The sequence below is a fragment of the Eublepharis macularius genome, chromosome 13 (assembly GCF_028583425.1).
Source record: "Eublepharis macularius isolate TG4126 chromosome 13, MPM_Emac_v1.0, whole genome shotgun sequence".
Classification (NCBI taxonomy): domain Eukaryota; kingdom Metazoa; phylum Chordata; class Lepidosauria; order Squamata; family Eublepharidae; genus Eublepharis; species Eublepharis macularius.
In genome coordinates, this window is record NC_072802.1 from 22,649,005 (window position 1) to 22,663,350 (window position 14,346).

The 14,346-nt window shown below is 46.7% G+C and overlaps 1 protein-coding gene across 1 annotated transcript in view; it reads right to left on the reverse strand.

The window, feature by feature from the left end:
• Positions 1 to 2,232: 2,232 nt before the first annotated feature.
• Positions 2,233 to 14,346, reverse strand: part of NHSL2 (NHS like 2) — a 43,939-nt gene continuing 31,825 nt past the window's right edge. The window contains exons 7-9 of the mRNA XM_054995820.1: positions 9,949 to 12,180; positions 7,563 to 7,695; positions 2,233 to 2,879 (exon numbers count right to left, since the gene is read on the reverse strand). Coding sequence (XP_054851795.1) covers positions 2,576 to 2,879; positions 7,563 to 7,695; positions 9,949 to 12,180 — 2,669 coding nt within the window. The 3' untranslated portion in view covers positions 2,233 to 2,575. The remainder of the gene's footprint in view (positions 2,880 to 7,562; positions 7,696 to 9,948; positions 12,181 to 14,346) is intronic.

The following is a 14,346-nucleotide window of genomic DNA, read 5'->3' on the forward strand; positions in this document are numbered from 1 at the left end:
CTGATCGCTTTTAAAACTCAGCTTCCCAGCTAACATTGCTTCTCCCTTCACTTGAGCGTCCACGCGTAATTCGTCTCGTGTAGAGAGACTCACAGTTAACAGATTATACTTCAGGGAGGATCAGACACTGCCAGCATCGACCATTATAGGGCGCCACATTAGACTGCCAAGGACTGTGTCAGCCAGTGGCTACAAATTGGGATATTTCTACTGATTGTCTTTCTATGCATACCTATTTTTTTCTGTTATCCGTGCTTCTCAACAGCAGGACCCTGGGATATATTTGCATGATATGGGGCAGGTAGAGGTGGTAGTCAATAATAAGAATGCCTCTTTTGGACATTCACTATAAGGCCATTATTTGTGTGAATGGGTGGGAAGAACCACAGCAGGTAAACATGCAAAAAGAGGGAGGGGAGTTGATCTGCTGCGTAACAGAGGGGAAAATTCAACAAGCTCTTGCTGACAAAAAGTATAAGGTGTCATTAATAAAAATTGGCAGAACATCCATCAGGATGGGCAGGAGACATATGCAGGAGAGGAGGGAGGTTCTTTTATATTGCAAGAATTTTGGGGCAGAGCAGGAGTATATTCTGTACATTATGCACACAGAGACATATTGCAAACACCCTTGCTAGTGGAGGACAGGTTCTGCCCTTACAGCAGTCCGGTTTCCACTGCCATTACTTTTTTTGTCCTGTACAAGCCGAATGGTTTATATCCACCCCCTAATATGGAAAAAAAAATATAAAGAGATATCTTTGGGTGCACCAGCTTGGGTACTAGGCAGCTCTCTGCCCCTAGCAACTGCAGCCACTGAGAATCAAGTCCGCTTCTTCCAGCAGAACCCTATTCTTGGTTCTTGGTCATGCTACAGTGCAATGGAGTATGAGGAATTAGTTTGTGGGGGGGGGCGGCGGGGGGGGAGAGAGATTTATTGTGCAATAACTCTCCCAATGTTTACCCGGTGCAAATTCCAAAATGCCACCAACATCCAGAAACTAGAAGCGCTCATTTATCAACATACTGCAATCCTACAGCAGAGAAACCCCATGCAAAACAGCTGCCACTGTAATACATAACTTGCAGTAAGTGAGCCTTGAAAAGGATTTTTTTTTCAAAAGCAAAAAATTACAAACTCACCATTTGCCTGGAACTGAAATATGACGATTATTCTGCAATTTGTATCATTCTGTGGGTAGCCCTTGTTGGCAGCGGTTAGTTTCTGGGGCCTGCAGTGTGCGAGTTACGGATTGTGTGCAGGCACTGCTTGGTGGACCCCAAGTGCGAAGCTGCTAAGGTGGACAGAGACAGAGAGAGAGGGATCCCTCGGCCCTGTGGTTTGAGGCCGGGCACAAGAGACTTCAGCTCTTCCTCAACTCAAGGTAAAATAACCAGGGATGCTGCGTCCATCAATCCAACCCATTGCAATCTGAGGAACACCAGCAATAAAACCTCAAGGAGCAGAGGGATCATGTCAAAACGCAACTATTTTAACCACTGTTTAATCTTGGTGACTTGCGCTACTTAAAGACATCTACTCCACTGATACTCCCACAGAAAGGACGAGGGCTGTATCTGAAGCAGTGCCTTGCAAGCAACGATTGCTTTCTACGACGGCACGCAAGCACCAGGTCTTTCATCCCACTTCTTACCTCTACCAAGCAACCCCACTAGGTGCATCTGCAAAGAGCCCATGCGTTGCATTTTCTTTACCCTGTAAGCAGCACGATTGCTTTTGTGTCAATCCCCTTTCTGAGCTGAAGCCAGAAACCAGGTGTGCAGCATGATGTGGGTTTCTGGTCAGGGCATCCAAATTTTTTGGTATGTGGATGACACCTTGAGGTTTTGCTAATCGCGACTGGATGTATTAGGAGCAGGTTAGAAATATAGTATGGCTCTTCCATGGAGTCCTGGAAGAGCATCAGGCGGCAACTTCGCAGTCCAAGAGCATCTTTTGCTTTGAACAGCACCTGATTTCCAGCCCAGCTTTCTCTCTCCCCCTAAAGTGACAGGGTCACCAAAGGGAGATATTTTGTGTTTTTTTTTTAAAAAGCCACAACAGTCATATATTGTATCCTACAAGCCACTGAAAGTACCACATGCTAAAAAGAAAATGAACAGTTCAAACTAGTTTTGCTGCAGACATGGAATCAGAACAGGAGAGGGCCCCCATTTTTACACCTGGAGAAAGATCAAGGAGGCATGGCTTCCCCTCGTGCAATTGGGGAAGGTGCTAGGCTGAAGGTTTGCACCAACCCATGATAGCCCTGTCTAGGAACATCCACGTAGGCCCTCTGAGTCCAACCTGGCAAAGGAATACAGCCTTTCTTCTCCTAAGAAGAAAGATGTGGGGCTGATTTCCTAAGAGATGGATGTGCTCTATATTTAAGACACTTATCTTGAAATCAGAAGTCTCCCAGTAAAACACCCAAGAGTTCTGCCACTGCCAATAAATCAAGACAGAAGCCGAAAACCCCAACCGGAGCAGGCTCACCCTGACAGTCAGACAAGCGAATCGCCCTGGGGATAGGGTCGGGCAGAGTGCAAAGAGGTGGGGCTTTCTCAAATGCAATCAGGGTGAGGCCTTGGGGCCTGGAATCGTCCCATCCACTGCAAACTCAGTCATGACCCTTCGAGCCAATGGGTTGGTGGTCTTGAGAAGTTCAGCGGCGGACGTGCGGATGCTGGAGGCTCCTTTGCCCCCTTTCTTCTGGAGAAGGGCCTTAAAGTCTTCGTTCCTGCTGGAGGTTCTTGTGCTTCCCGTCGGAGGGCAATCATTGCTCAATGCCCCCAACGCATTCTTTGAGGGTGCTTGAGAATTCCGGTTCCCAAAGGTGTCGCTGGGTTCCTTCCAGCCCAGGAGCTTCCGTTTGGATCTGTAAACACAGAACGCAATCAAAAGCAGTTCGGGGTGAGTTGAGACTATCAGAAGAGCACTGCTGGATCAGGCAACTGGTACATCTAATCCAGCATCCAGTTTCACACAGCGGCCAATCAGTTGTCCCGGAGGGTCAACAAATGGAGCATAAAGGCCCAGGCATTCCCCAACATTGCCTCCCAGCACTGGTATTCAGGGGTTTGCCACCTCTGAATGTGGAGGTTCTCTTTGTCACCACGGCTGGTAGCCACTGATGGATCTGTCCTCTGTGAGTCACTGTAAAGTCATCTAGGCTCATGCTCATCACTACATCCAGAGAATTCCACAATTTAATTCCTTGTTGAGTAAAGAAGTATTTCCTTTTGTCAGTGCTGTACCTACTCTCCATTAACTTCATTAGGTGCCCTCAAGAGCTAGTTTTATAGGAGAGGGAGAAAAAGATCTCTCTATCCCATTTCTCCACCCCATGTATAATTTTTACAACCTCTATCACATGCCCCTTCAATAATTTTTTTAAAAACGGAGAAGTCCCAAATTCTTTAGCCCTTTCTCATAGGAAAGTTGCTCCAACCTAGGTTCTCAGATGCCCACAGGTGGCAGGCAAACTCCTGGCCATTTTCTCTGGTGCCCACTGATCACTGGTGACTGGTGGGAGGTGGCAAGGCACTTGGCGATTGCCTGCCACTGGCAAGCAACCCAGGCAAGTGCACAGTGGGCATGCTCCCAGCAGTGTGCAACCATGTCACGTCCTGCATCATCGGACTGGTCGTGAGACTGCTCCTGTGCTTTGTGGAGACCAACTTTGGCCCCAAACAGAACTGTTCTGCAAGAATCATCTCCGTGCTAAGCACGAGAGCACTCCCATGGCCAGCCCAATGACGTCACTTCTGGAAGTGACGTCATAGCGCCAAGGCCGGGAGTGTGTGCAAACATGAAGATGGTGCCTCCAGTAAGCTCCCCAGTTCCCACTGGGAGTCTATGGGGACCTGGAAACCCTACTCCAACTCCTTAAATCTTCTTGGTTGCCCTCTTCTCTACTTTTTCCAGCTCTGAAATCTCCTTTCGTCCTGCTGAGTTCATTAGAGGTCTGACCCTGTAACAGCACACAGCTTTTCTGTGGACTTGCATCCCAAGGCTTGCAACAGGTGCTTTCAAACAGAGCTTCTAACAGGGAAGTTGAACTTGGAATTGGTGCAAGAAGTAAAGAGGGGTAAGTGTGTGTCTGCTTGATGACGTGTGGTTTCAGAACTGTCTAGGGGTGTGTCTGTTTGAAAATCTCCTAGCTTTCGGTGAGTGCTCTAGGAACACATGGTCCTGCTGGGAGGGGCTTCTGCTGAGTGAGGCGAGTCATCTGCCTGCCATTGGCTAACTCCTGGGGGGTGCGGAGTCACAGCTGTAAAGAAGAGTTCTTTAAAGGTCTGACTCGAAGAGGCACAGGTTTCCTAGGGGTTTGCATCTCAGGACTCGCATTTAGTGCTTTTGAATAAGGCTTCTATCAAGGATGCTGAGCTTGGAAGTTCAGCAAAGGAAGTCAAAGGGGAACAGGAGAGAGCCCCTCTAGTCTGAGCTTCCTGAGAAAGAACATACAAGCTCCACAACAGCAAGGAGGGTAGTATGCCTCCTGCCTCCCCGCTACGGAAATCCACATAAATTCAGCTACACATCCTATTTCAACCCTAAAACACCTTTAAATAACCACGCCAGTTATGATGGTAGAAAGCCAGCAGAGTAGGAGGGCTATCTAGTGCTTTGCAGGGACTGTATGATTATTATCTGCCCACCAGGCAGAAATTATGGGTGTGCTCAATGCATGGAGCTCTTATTTCTACGGCTTGAGGCTAGGGTTGCCAACCTGGAGAAGCTGAAGGAGAGGGAGAGCTTTGTAGATGAGACCTTCATGGGCCTACTAGAACAGCCTCCCTCTTGTGCTTACAGTTCTTCTGCTGTCAAGGAAACCGCGAGTCTCAAGATTGGAGGTGTCAGGCTGAGGATGAGGAATGTGATCGCATCGAAGAGACCCCCTTCCTCAGATGATGGACCAATATCCTCTCGTAGCCTTAATACCCCTCTGGGGTTGGGGAAAGGTGGGATTTTGGCAAAGGTGATTTGTAGAGATGGGAACGAACCGGGAAAATGGCGGTTCATTGTGGTTCGTGGTTCATTGTGTTTCACAACATGAACCGCCATGAACTTGCCCGGTTCACAAATCAGTTCGTTTGGTTTGTCGATTCATCACTTCTGGGGCTGCAGAAGGTCTGCAGAAAGCCCCCCCCCTGTTGTCTAGGTAACAGACTATTCGGCGCCAGGCTGTCTGCAGTGACAAACCGAAAAATAAACCCTACAAACCGCTCTAAAAATCATAGCGGTTCATCATGGTTCGTCAGAAAGGAGCTCCAATGAATCACCGGTTCAAAAACCGGCCCAGTTTGTGACGAACTTGGGTTCGTATTTTGGTTCATTCCTATCTTTAGTGATTTGATTATTAGGAATATAGAAGGGGGGGTCTGTGGCAGGCATTCTGAACGTATTTATTTATTTATTTTATTTATACCCCGCCCTCCCCACAGATGGGCTCAGGGCGGCTAACAACATTCAAAAAATGCATTAAACGTCACAAAAAACATAAAATCAATAATAATTTTTAAAAGTCATTAAAATAGTCCAGGAGCAGGCTATTTAAACAAATATTGGGAGTCCGTATACGGGCATAGTATGGTGACTTGCCTGCCTGATGCGAAGATTGCAGACATCACATGCTGTCTAGATACGTTGGCAGATAATGCTGGGGAACAGTCAGAGGTTGTGGTGCATGTTGGCACCATCAATGATATTGGGAAAGGTAGTTGTGTGGTCCTGGGGGAAAAATTTAGATTACTAGGCAGAAAGTTAAAGGCCAGAACCACAAAGGTAGCATTCTCAGAAGTGCTACTAGTTCTACATATATGGCCAGCTTGAAAAGAACAGATTAGGGGTCTCACTGTGTGGATGAGAAAGCGATGCTGGGGGGAAAGGCACTGGGAATTTTCTGGAATGTGCTGAAGCTGTACAAAAGAGACACCTGAACCAAAAAAAACCCCACTCTGTTGGCACTTAATATCAAAAAAGGTGGCAGAGCAGCTTTTAAACTAAACCCAGAGAGAAGTCTAAAAGGGGCTGGGAAGCCTCTAGCTTGGGACAACTCAGTCCAAAGGGATGAGAGAGTAAACACTTAGGGGAATATGGGTAGAAACACAACAGAACTTGTGGGCACGAGTAGGAATGGAGGACCATGTGGGGGAGGGTGGTTGGCAAGGGAAACACATTATAGATGTCTATGTGCCAATTCTATGAGCTCCTGAGCCAAGATACAGTGGTATCTCAGAAGCAAGTGGAATGGGGAAAATCAATGGGATATTGTCATCCCTGAGTATAAACTCTATAGACAGGACTGGGAAGAATGTGTTGGGGAAGGCGCTGCATCAAAGAGGACATAGAATCAAATTAAGTTAGAAAATATCAGGGGAAAGAACAGAAGCAATAGGGATGGAAACAGTAGGCTGTAAGGGTTACTATTGCCCATCTCAAACTCTTACACCTGATCTCGAGATGAAGAAGGAAATAAGGGAGATGACTAAAGCTTAATATTATACTGGGTGACTTCAGCTACCCTCACATTGACTGGGTAAATGTGTGCTGGAGTCATGCTGTAGAAATGAAATTCCCAGACATCATAAACGACCTTGCACTTGGAACAGCTGCTCACAGAGCCAACCAGCGGATAAGTGATCTTGGACTTGGTTCTGAATGGGGCTCAAGACCTAGTGAGAGATATAGATGCACCTGCCCCCATTGAGAACAGTGAGCACAGTGCTATTTTCAGCATTCATGTCAGTGGAAAGTTACCCCCAACGCATTTGATTTTAAAAGAGGGAACTTTACAAAATGAGGAACAGCTAAAAAGAAGCTGATAGGGAAACACAAGAGAATCAAATTCCCAGAGGATGCTTGGAAGCTATTCAAAACCACACTAATTGAAGTCCAGATAGAATGGATTCCCCACATTAGGAAAGGTACCGTCAAATCCAAATGAATGCCTGCATGGTTAACAACCCAGGTCAAGGAAGCCATAACAAACCAAACGGCTTCTTTTAAAAAGTGAAGGATCTGAACAAATGGGAGCACAAGGTCTGGCAAAAGAAGTGTACGTTAATAATTAGGCATGTTTTTTCTATTTTGGTGTAGTGCTTAAGAGCGCAGGACTCCAATCTGGAGAACTGGGTTTGATGCCCCACTCCTCCACTTGAAGCCAGCTGGGTGACCTTGGGTCAGTCACAGCTTCTAGGAGCTCTCTCAGCCCCACCCACCTCACAGGGTGTTTTGTTGTGGGGATAATAATGACATACTTTGTAAACCGCTCTGAGTGGGTGTTAAGTCATCCTGAAGGGCGGTATATAAATCGAATGTTGTTGTTGTCGTTATTATTATCTTTTTGTTTTGTATATTTCCATTTAGTTCTTTTCATTTCCTTTTTTAACTGTATGTTTTATAATTATGTTGAAATTTTCAATAAAAGTTATTATAAAAAATGAGTTTTAACACAAAATTAATATGACTAATAACTTCCTCCTAAAAGGGTTGAATGACTGGTAAGGGGGTGCACATTGGAACAAAACATCCCATTGGCAGCTGGGTGGCCCCTTACCTGTGAATTACGGTAAATAAATCCTCGGTGGTCCTGGAAGTCACAAACACATCATCCTCCTCCTCAGTTATCGATTCGGCTGTTTTGTCACTTACGAAGCCTTTATCTTCCGCTCTCAAGTCCACAAAGTTCCCTAATGAAGGAAGAAAGAAAAGAACGCAAGACCTTGAAGATACAGGTTTCTTTCTATCTATCACATAGGGTACAGACAGTGATCAAGGAGAAACATATTGCTTCCTGACTGTGTGGTTGAAAGCCTGAAATATGGGGAGGGAGGAGTGAGAAATGGGGTAAGTTGCGGTTTTGAAGATTCAGGAATGGCATTGACCCTTTCAAATAGATCAAAGTAATCCCTTTGCTCTCCTGCTTGAATCTGACCCCTCACTGCCTTTTGGGGATGGAGGCTCCTTCCAGGGCCAGTGTTGTCAATGCAGAATCAGTGGTTATATCCCAGATAACTACCCACAGTCAAAACGCACAAGCAGTTCTAAGATGTTTCAAACGGGACTTTTTTCTAAGGAATTCAACCCAGACTCGACTAACAGCCCGGCAAATGCTTCCATGTACACATACCTCTAAATGAGGCATAATACATACCTAGGCCATTTTCACACGTCATTAAGGGCCCGCAACATCGCGCAACACTCATGGAACGCTAGCGTCTTTATGGCGCAATTTCTGATGTCAGCGCATCACGAAAATGGGGTGATGTCAGAAATTGCGTCATAAAGATGCCACTGTTCCGTGAGTGCGGCACGATGTTAACAACGTGTAAAAACCACCCTGGAGAGGTGGCCTAAATTTTCTTTCTAAATAAAAGCCAACATTACAAATGACTTGCTCATTTTCGCAGCCCCTAGATCACATTAAGAAACCAAGAGGTTGATACCAGCTCAGGGGCTATTGAACTGAGATGAAAACCAAGTTTGTACATTATAGCATTGCTGCATAGAAGGTGCTCCTGTATAGGGATTAAGGGCAAGACACTTGTTAACTGCCCACTATGACATCCATATATTTTACAATTTTTTGTTCCCTCTACAGCATGCACAAGAAGTAATGGCCAATCACAGCTTCCTAGATAGCGCACAAAGAGCTAAAAATACCAGTGCCCCAGTATCAAAACTGACTTTCTGCACATGGGTTGCATATTAATCCGTCCCTGAAAGTGCTTTCTAAAAATGTAATGAATGGGGATGTTGGGGAGAAATATTTTGTGTTTTACTTACTCTGTTATTGTTAAGCAGGGCTTTTTTTCTGGGAAAAGACGTGGTGGAACTTAGTGGTTGAACTCAGGACCGCACAATGACGTCACTTTGGGTCAGCTAGAACAAGGAGGGAGTTTTTTAAAGTTTAAATTGCCCTTGGTGAAAATGGTCACATGGCTGGTGGCTCCGCCCCCTGATCTCCAGACAGAGGGGGGTTTCAATTGCCCTCTGTCTGGAGATCAGGGGGCGGGGCCACCGGCCATGTGGCCATTTTCAAGAGGTGCCGGAACTCCGTTCCACCGCATTCCCGCTGAAAAAAAGCCCTGTTGTTAAGGGATTTTCAGGAGCCCTCTTCTAGAATCTATCAAGGAAAAGACACACACACAAGAGGCTAATTTGCTTCTGTGGTAGATTCTTTCTCCTTCACTTTCGAGATTAAACTGTAGGTCAACCTGATCTTACGGTGAGGCAAGAAAATTCCTGTAAAATGTAAAAATTTTCTCTTGTTTTTCTTTCTCTTAATAAGTTCTATCCTTGGAAGAGCTGCTTCCCAGAGACATCTCGAATCCATACCAGAAGTGTGGCTCCAAACATTTAAATGTTTATATTATAAAGAGATTTGACTGACTTGTCACTCACTGCAAGTCAGGTGCCATGTATCATGGGAAATGTAATTCTGAAGGGATGTTTGTATTAACCTTTATGATCTTTTATTCCGTAAACAATTAGCGCTAAGGTATACAAGGTTCTCTGACGCAACTCTTCTTTATGCATATGAGCTAGAGAGCTACAATATGCACCTGGGCTTCATTTGAAACACAATAAAACTCGTATTTCTTTGTATCACTGCGGTCAGAGTCCTGAATATATTTGGGTAAGTGGTAGTAGGGATATTTATAATTGGCAGCAGAGTATTATTTTTTTAAATTCCCCTATTGTTATATACAATTATTTCTGATTTATATAATTATGCTATACAATCCCTTCTTTCCTTTCTGTATCCTCTCTTATTATTATTGTTTTTTAAAATTAAAAATATATTATAAAAAAATTCCCTTCTGCATCAGACTTTTGTAACATGCCAAACATCTTTTTGTGCCTGCATCCAAATCCCTCAGGCAGATGCTTGTGGAACAACCAAAAAGAGTAGGAAAAAAACCAGGGGCAGAAAAGCATACCTGAAACCTCTCCCCAAGACACTTCTGCAGCAGTTGGGCTCATGTTAGATTCGCTGGACACAGGAGATGGTGGCTTGCAAGCGGACAGCTCGGAGTATGCAGAGTTCTCGTCCAGCATAATGACGGGACTGATGGCCAGCCTTGGATCCCCAGGAGAGGTACCCTGATGGAGCGGGGAGGGCACCAAGGGCAGGTAGAGGACACTGGGTTTCTTGGGGACAGGGGGTGGGACTTTGGTTTTTCGATTTTCCCCCCCAGGTGTTCTCTCTGCAAGCAGCTTTGACTTCAGCTGCTCATCCTCCTCCAAGCTCTCCTGGGAAAGCCGCTGCACAGCAGTGAAAAATGTTCCTGGAGAGCCCTGTGTGGGGGACAGTGCTGCCACAGGAGAGGGCGACTCCATAGGGCTCCAAGGATCTGCATCCCACTGGTGCTCAGGCTTCCTGGCCACCACGTAAATGTTCTCTGTGGGGTTCCTACCCTGGGGTGTCAGTGGAGAAGTTGGGGAGCTCACAGGGGACTCCTCCTGAACCGGTGGAGTTTTGTGCAAGAGCATCGGTGGCCTCCTGGAAAGTGGAGGTTTCTCTGCAACTGGGGGCCGGATTTTCTTGCCAGGTTCCTCAACAAGCTCGGGGATGTCCAGGTTATCCTCAGTCTCTGAGCGGCTGATAGAACGCAGGCGGACAGACCGCAGGTCCAGCTGTGTCACCATGGGCATGACTGGTTGCACCGGGCTCAGCTTTGGGCCAAGCTTGTGGCCAAATGTGGAGTCCGAGTGGTGTCGGCTCACCTTGGCTTTGCCTTTCAGTGAGATCTTCAACCCAGAGAGATCCAGGTGGGTTGGCGGGGCAAACGGAAGGTCAAATGACATCCGTGACTTGGAACATGGCTCCATGGGAGAGACGGGGGGCAGTGATGACTTCCTCTCAGGCACGAGAGGCCTGGTCCGCCCAGTCTGGTGAGGGGCATGTCCTAGAACCGTAGATGTTGTGATGGTTGGAGTTGGAGTTTCCGACTGACTGGAGTAGCCACTGGAAGGGGACATCACCCCTGTGAGCCTCCCCGGGGAACAGATTTTCAAATTCACCTCAGTGGAGAGTTGGGAGGGTGTTGTGGCCCGGGAGATGGAGGGGGAAGGAAGAGATTCTGAGCTGCCACGGGCCTTGGAGAGATTGATCACAGTGGTTCCAGTAGCAGTACTGGAACCAGACAAGGAGCAATATGGGTCACTCAAATTCCATTCTGGCAAATACCATTGTGGGGTGTATGGCACATTCTCCACCTCTCCACTTATATCCTCTTGGACTTGTACCTCTGACAGCAGACAGAGACTTTTGGGTCTCTGGTCCTGGGCTGTCGTTTCGCGGGTGGATCCTCCTTTAGTCGCTTGCCCGTCCTTGATCAAAGATACGCTGCGGGTTGGTGGGCAGGGCTTCTTCTTGGCCTTCTTGAGAGAGATGCTCTTGATGCGCTGCCGCCGTTGTCGCGCCTGGGCATCCTGCTCCACTGCCATTGATACATTGTCCGTGCTTGTGCTGCCCTCAGAGCTGGCACTGGGATAGCTCAGGCCACAGGTTTCACTGCCCCCAATGTCCACAGAGCACAGGGAGGCTGTGTCCGTGGGGACGGAGAGTGACCTCTCCCGGAATTTGCATGAAATTCTTTCCCTCTCCACTCGTGGGCACTCCTCTTCACCGGGACTGGGGACCAAAGAGACCTTGATTTCTCTTGCCTCACACCTCAAGCCACCGTCAGCATCCACCAGGGACTCAGGAGAAGCACAGAAGGACCCTGAGCCATTGTTTCCAACTACATTGTCTTTGCAGATGAAGAAGGAGGTGGGCTGGTCTGGGTCGAGAGTTGTCTCTGGGCCACAGGGAGACGAGGGGATGGTGGCCTCCCCTGTTAGCTCACTGTGGCTCATCGAAGGGCTCACATAGCCAAAAGATGCTGCACTCCAAGCAGGAGAGAAAGCGGAGTCCTCCTTGGGACCATTGCAAGATGGACTGGCATACATCATCCCCTGCTTTGCTGAGTGCCCAGGTGGCACCTGGCAACACCTTCCCTGTAGAACTCCTCCCAGATCGCTAAACGTCTTTCTCAGCTGGGGCCGAGGCTGTGGAGACCGAACCTGATGGATCGAGCTCCTTCCATTGGCCACATCAGGGACAAAGTTACAAGAGACGGATTCCACTATAGTTGCAGGAGGGTTATGGATGGGGCCATTGCTGTTTCCTGCAAGAGAGAGAGGGAGAGGAATGAAGAAGGGTGCAGAACCTTTCCTACCTGCTCGAGTCTCAGCAAGGAGGATGACAGGCTGGTTCCATGAAACAAAGTCATTCTGCACCCCAATGAAATTGCTACTTGAGAGTCCCTACCAAATACTGAAGAGTCCAGTAGCACCTTTAAGACTAACCCACTTTATTGAGGCATAAGCTTTCGAGAACCACAACTCTCTTCATCTGATGCATCTGATGAAGAGAGCTGTGGTTCTCGAAAGCTTATGCCTCAATAAAGTGGGTTATTCTTAAAGGTGCTACTGGACTCTTTACTCTTTATTTTGCAACTACAGACTAACACGGCTAACTCCCCTGGATCTATGACTCCCCCCCCCCAAATACTGGCTCTTATATCTTCCCTTTCACAGCTGGAATGAAGGCTAGATTGCCTTGAAAAGGATGGGAACTGCCTAAACTTCATCTACAGAACTCTACCATGGGCTAAGCAAAGCAAGAGAGCTATCAGCCCTTTCCACTGGTCTCTGTTCTTGGAGCAACCCCAGCCTCAGAAGGGCAATGCGTGTTAAGAAGTGGCTCAAATCACTTGTGGGGAAAGCACGTGCCAATCCCCACACAGCCCCACAACCTCCAAGGGCCAAAATGAATACAACAAATGGGTTGTCCCCTGAAATATTGTTTCACCCCTTTTCTGCAGCCCGTGGGCGAAGCAGGGTGGGGCGCTCCAAGTTTTATTGAAACAGAGTGCCACAGGGAAGGGGTGTTCTGTTTATTCCTCAATGGGCTGCTTCCTGACCAAAACAATCCTTCCATTCCCAGGAAGGGAAAAGAGATTGGCATGTATTCAACCTTAGGCTGGAGGAAGTTCCTCCAGTTCAGAAGCCTTCCTCCAATTTAAGTGGCTCTTCTGTTAGAGGAAAAGCCACTAAAGTTGGAAGAAGGCTTTAGAGGTCGGATGGAGGCCACGCAAGAAGGAAAGATGGGGAAGAGAATGGCTCATGGGGAAAGGTATGTGCCCCCTCCTTTCATCCCACGGCTCTAATAATTTTATTACAGTTCGAAATTTAACACACAAACAACACTGACGTGCATTGTCTGTGGTGGCCCCTCCTCTGTGGAAAGGCCTGCCTGAGGAGGTCAGGAGAGCGCCCGTTCTCCTGGCTTTCCGCAAACAATGCAAAACTGAATTATTCAAGAAGTCTTTTTACTCAGATAGGAGGGCTGTATTGTAGGGAGGGGATCTCAGATGCTTCGCTAATGAGTTAGGGACCTTCGACTTCACCCCTATGTTGTCTTATGTCTTGTTGCTTTAAGTATGTGCTCCTATGTGCCACCTGTGTTTCAAGTACGATCCTATTGGGTAGTTCTATGTTGTCTAATGTCAGCCCTAGAACTACTCATGCTCTGTTTCAGCATTTCTTCAACTCTGTATTGGATTCTTGCTAATGCTATATCTTTGTAAACTTGTGTTTATTTACCCTGTGGCATTGTTTAGGGAAAGGTCCTTGATGTTGATTGTACTAATCTCACACTATGTAATCTGGTTTGATTCTCAGTGAGAAAGGTGGACTATAAATGACATCAATAATAATAATAATAATAATAATAATAATAATAATAATAATGTGGTCCCAGCCAAACATATAAGGTTGTAATAAGAATAAAATGAGGAAATCCATGTTTAGTAGCACAATGTTCCTTAGCAGAAGGGTACAATAGCAATAGGAAGAGTAAGAGGAAGGTTCTTAAAAAGGTACTCAGCCACAACTTTGCCAAACAGCTTTGCTTGACCCATGGAACAAGGATAGCAAGCTGTTCTAACACGGGAAAGACTTGAGCATCTGTGGTGTAGTGGTTAGAGTGTTGGACTAGGATCTGGGAGACCCAGGTTCGAATCCCCGCTCTGCCAAGGAAGCTTGCTGGCTGACCTTGGGCCAGTTACACACACTCAGGCTAGTCTTCCTCACAAGGTTGTTGCAAGGATAAAATAGAGGAGAGGAGAATGATGTAAGCCACTTTGTGTCCCCACTGAGAAGAAAGACACAATATAATGAAGTAAATAAAATTCTTTCCTCTTGGTAAGGTTTCAAGTGTGATGAGAGGAAAAATACTGGAAGGCATACTCTTTCATAATGTCAAAGATGTCTTAAAGATGTAAGAGAAT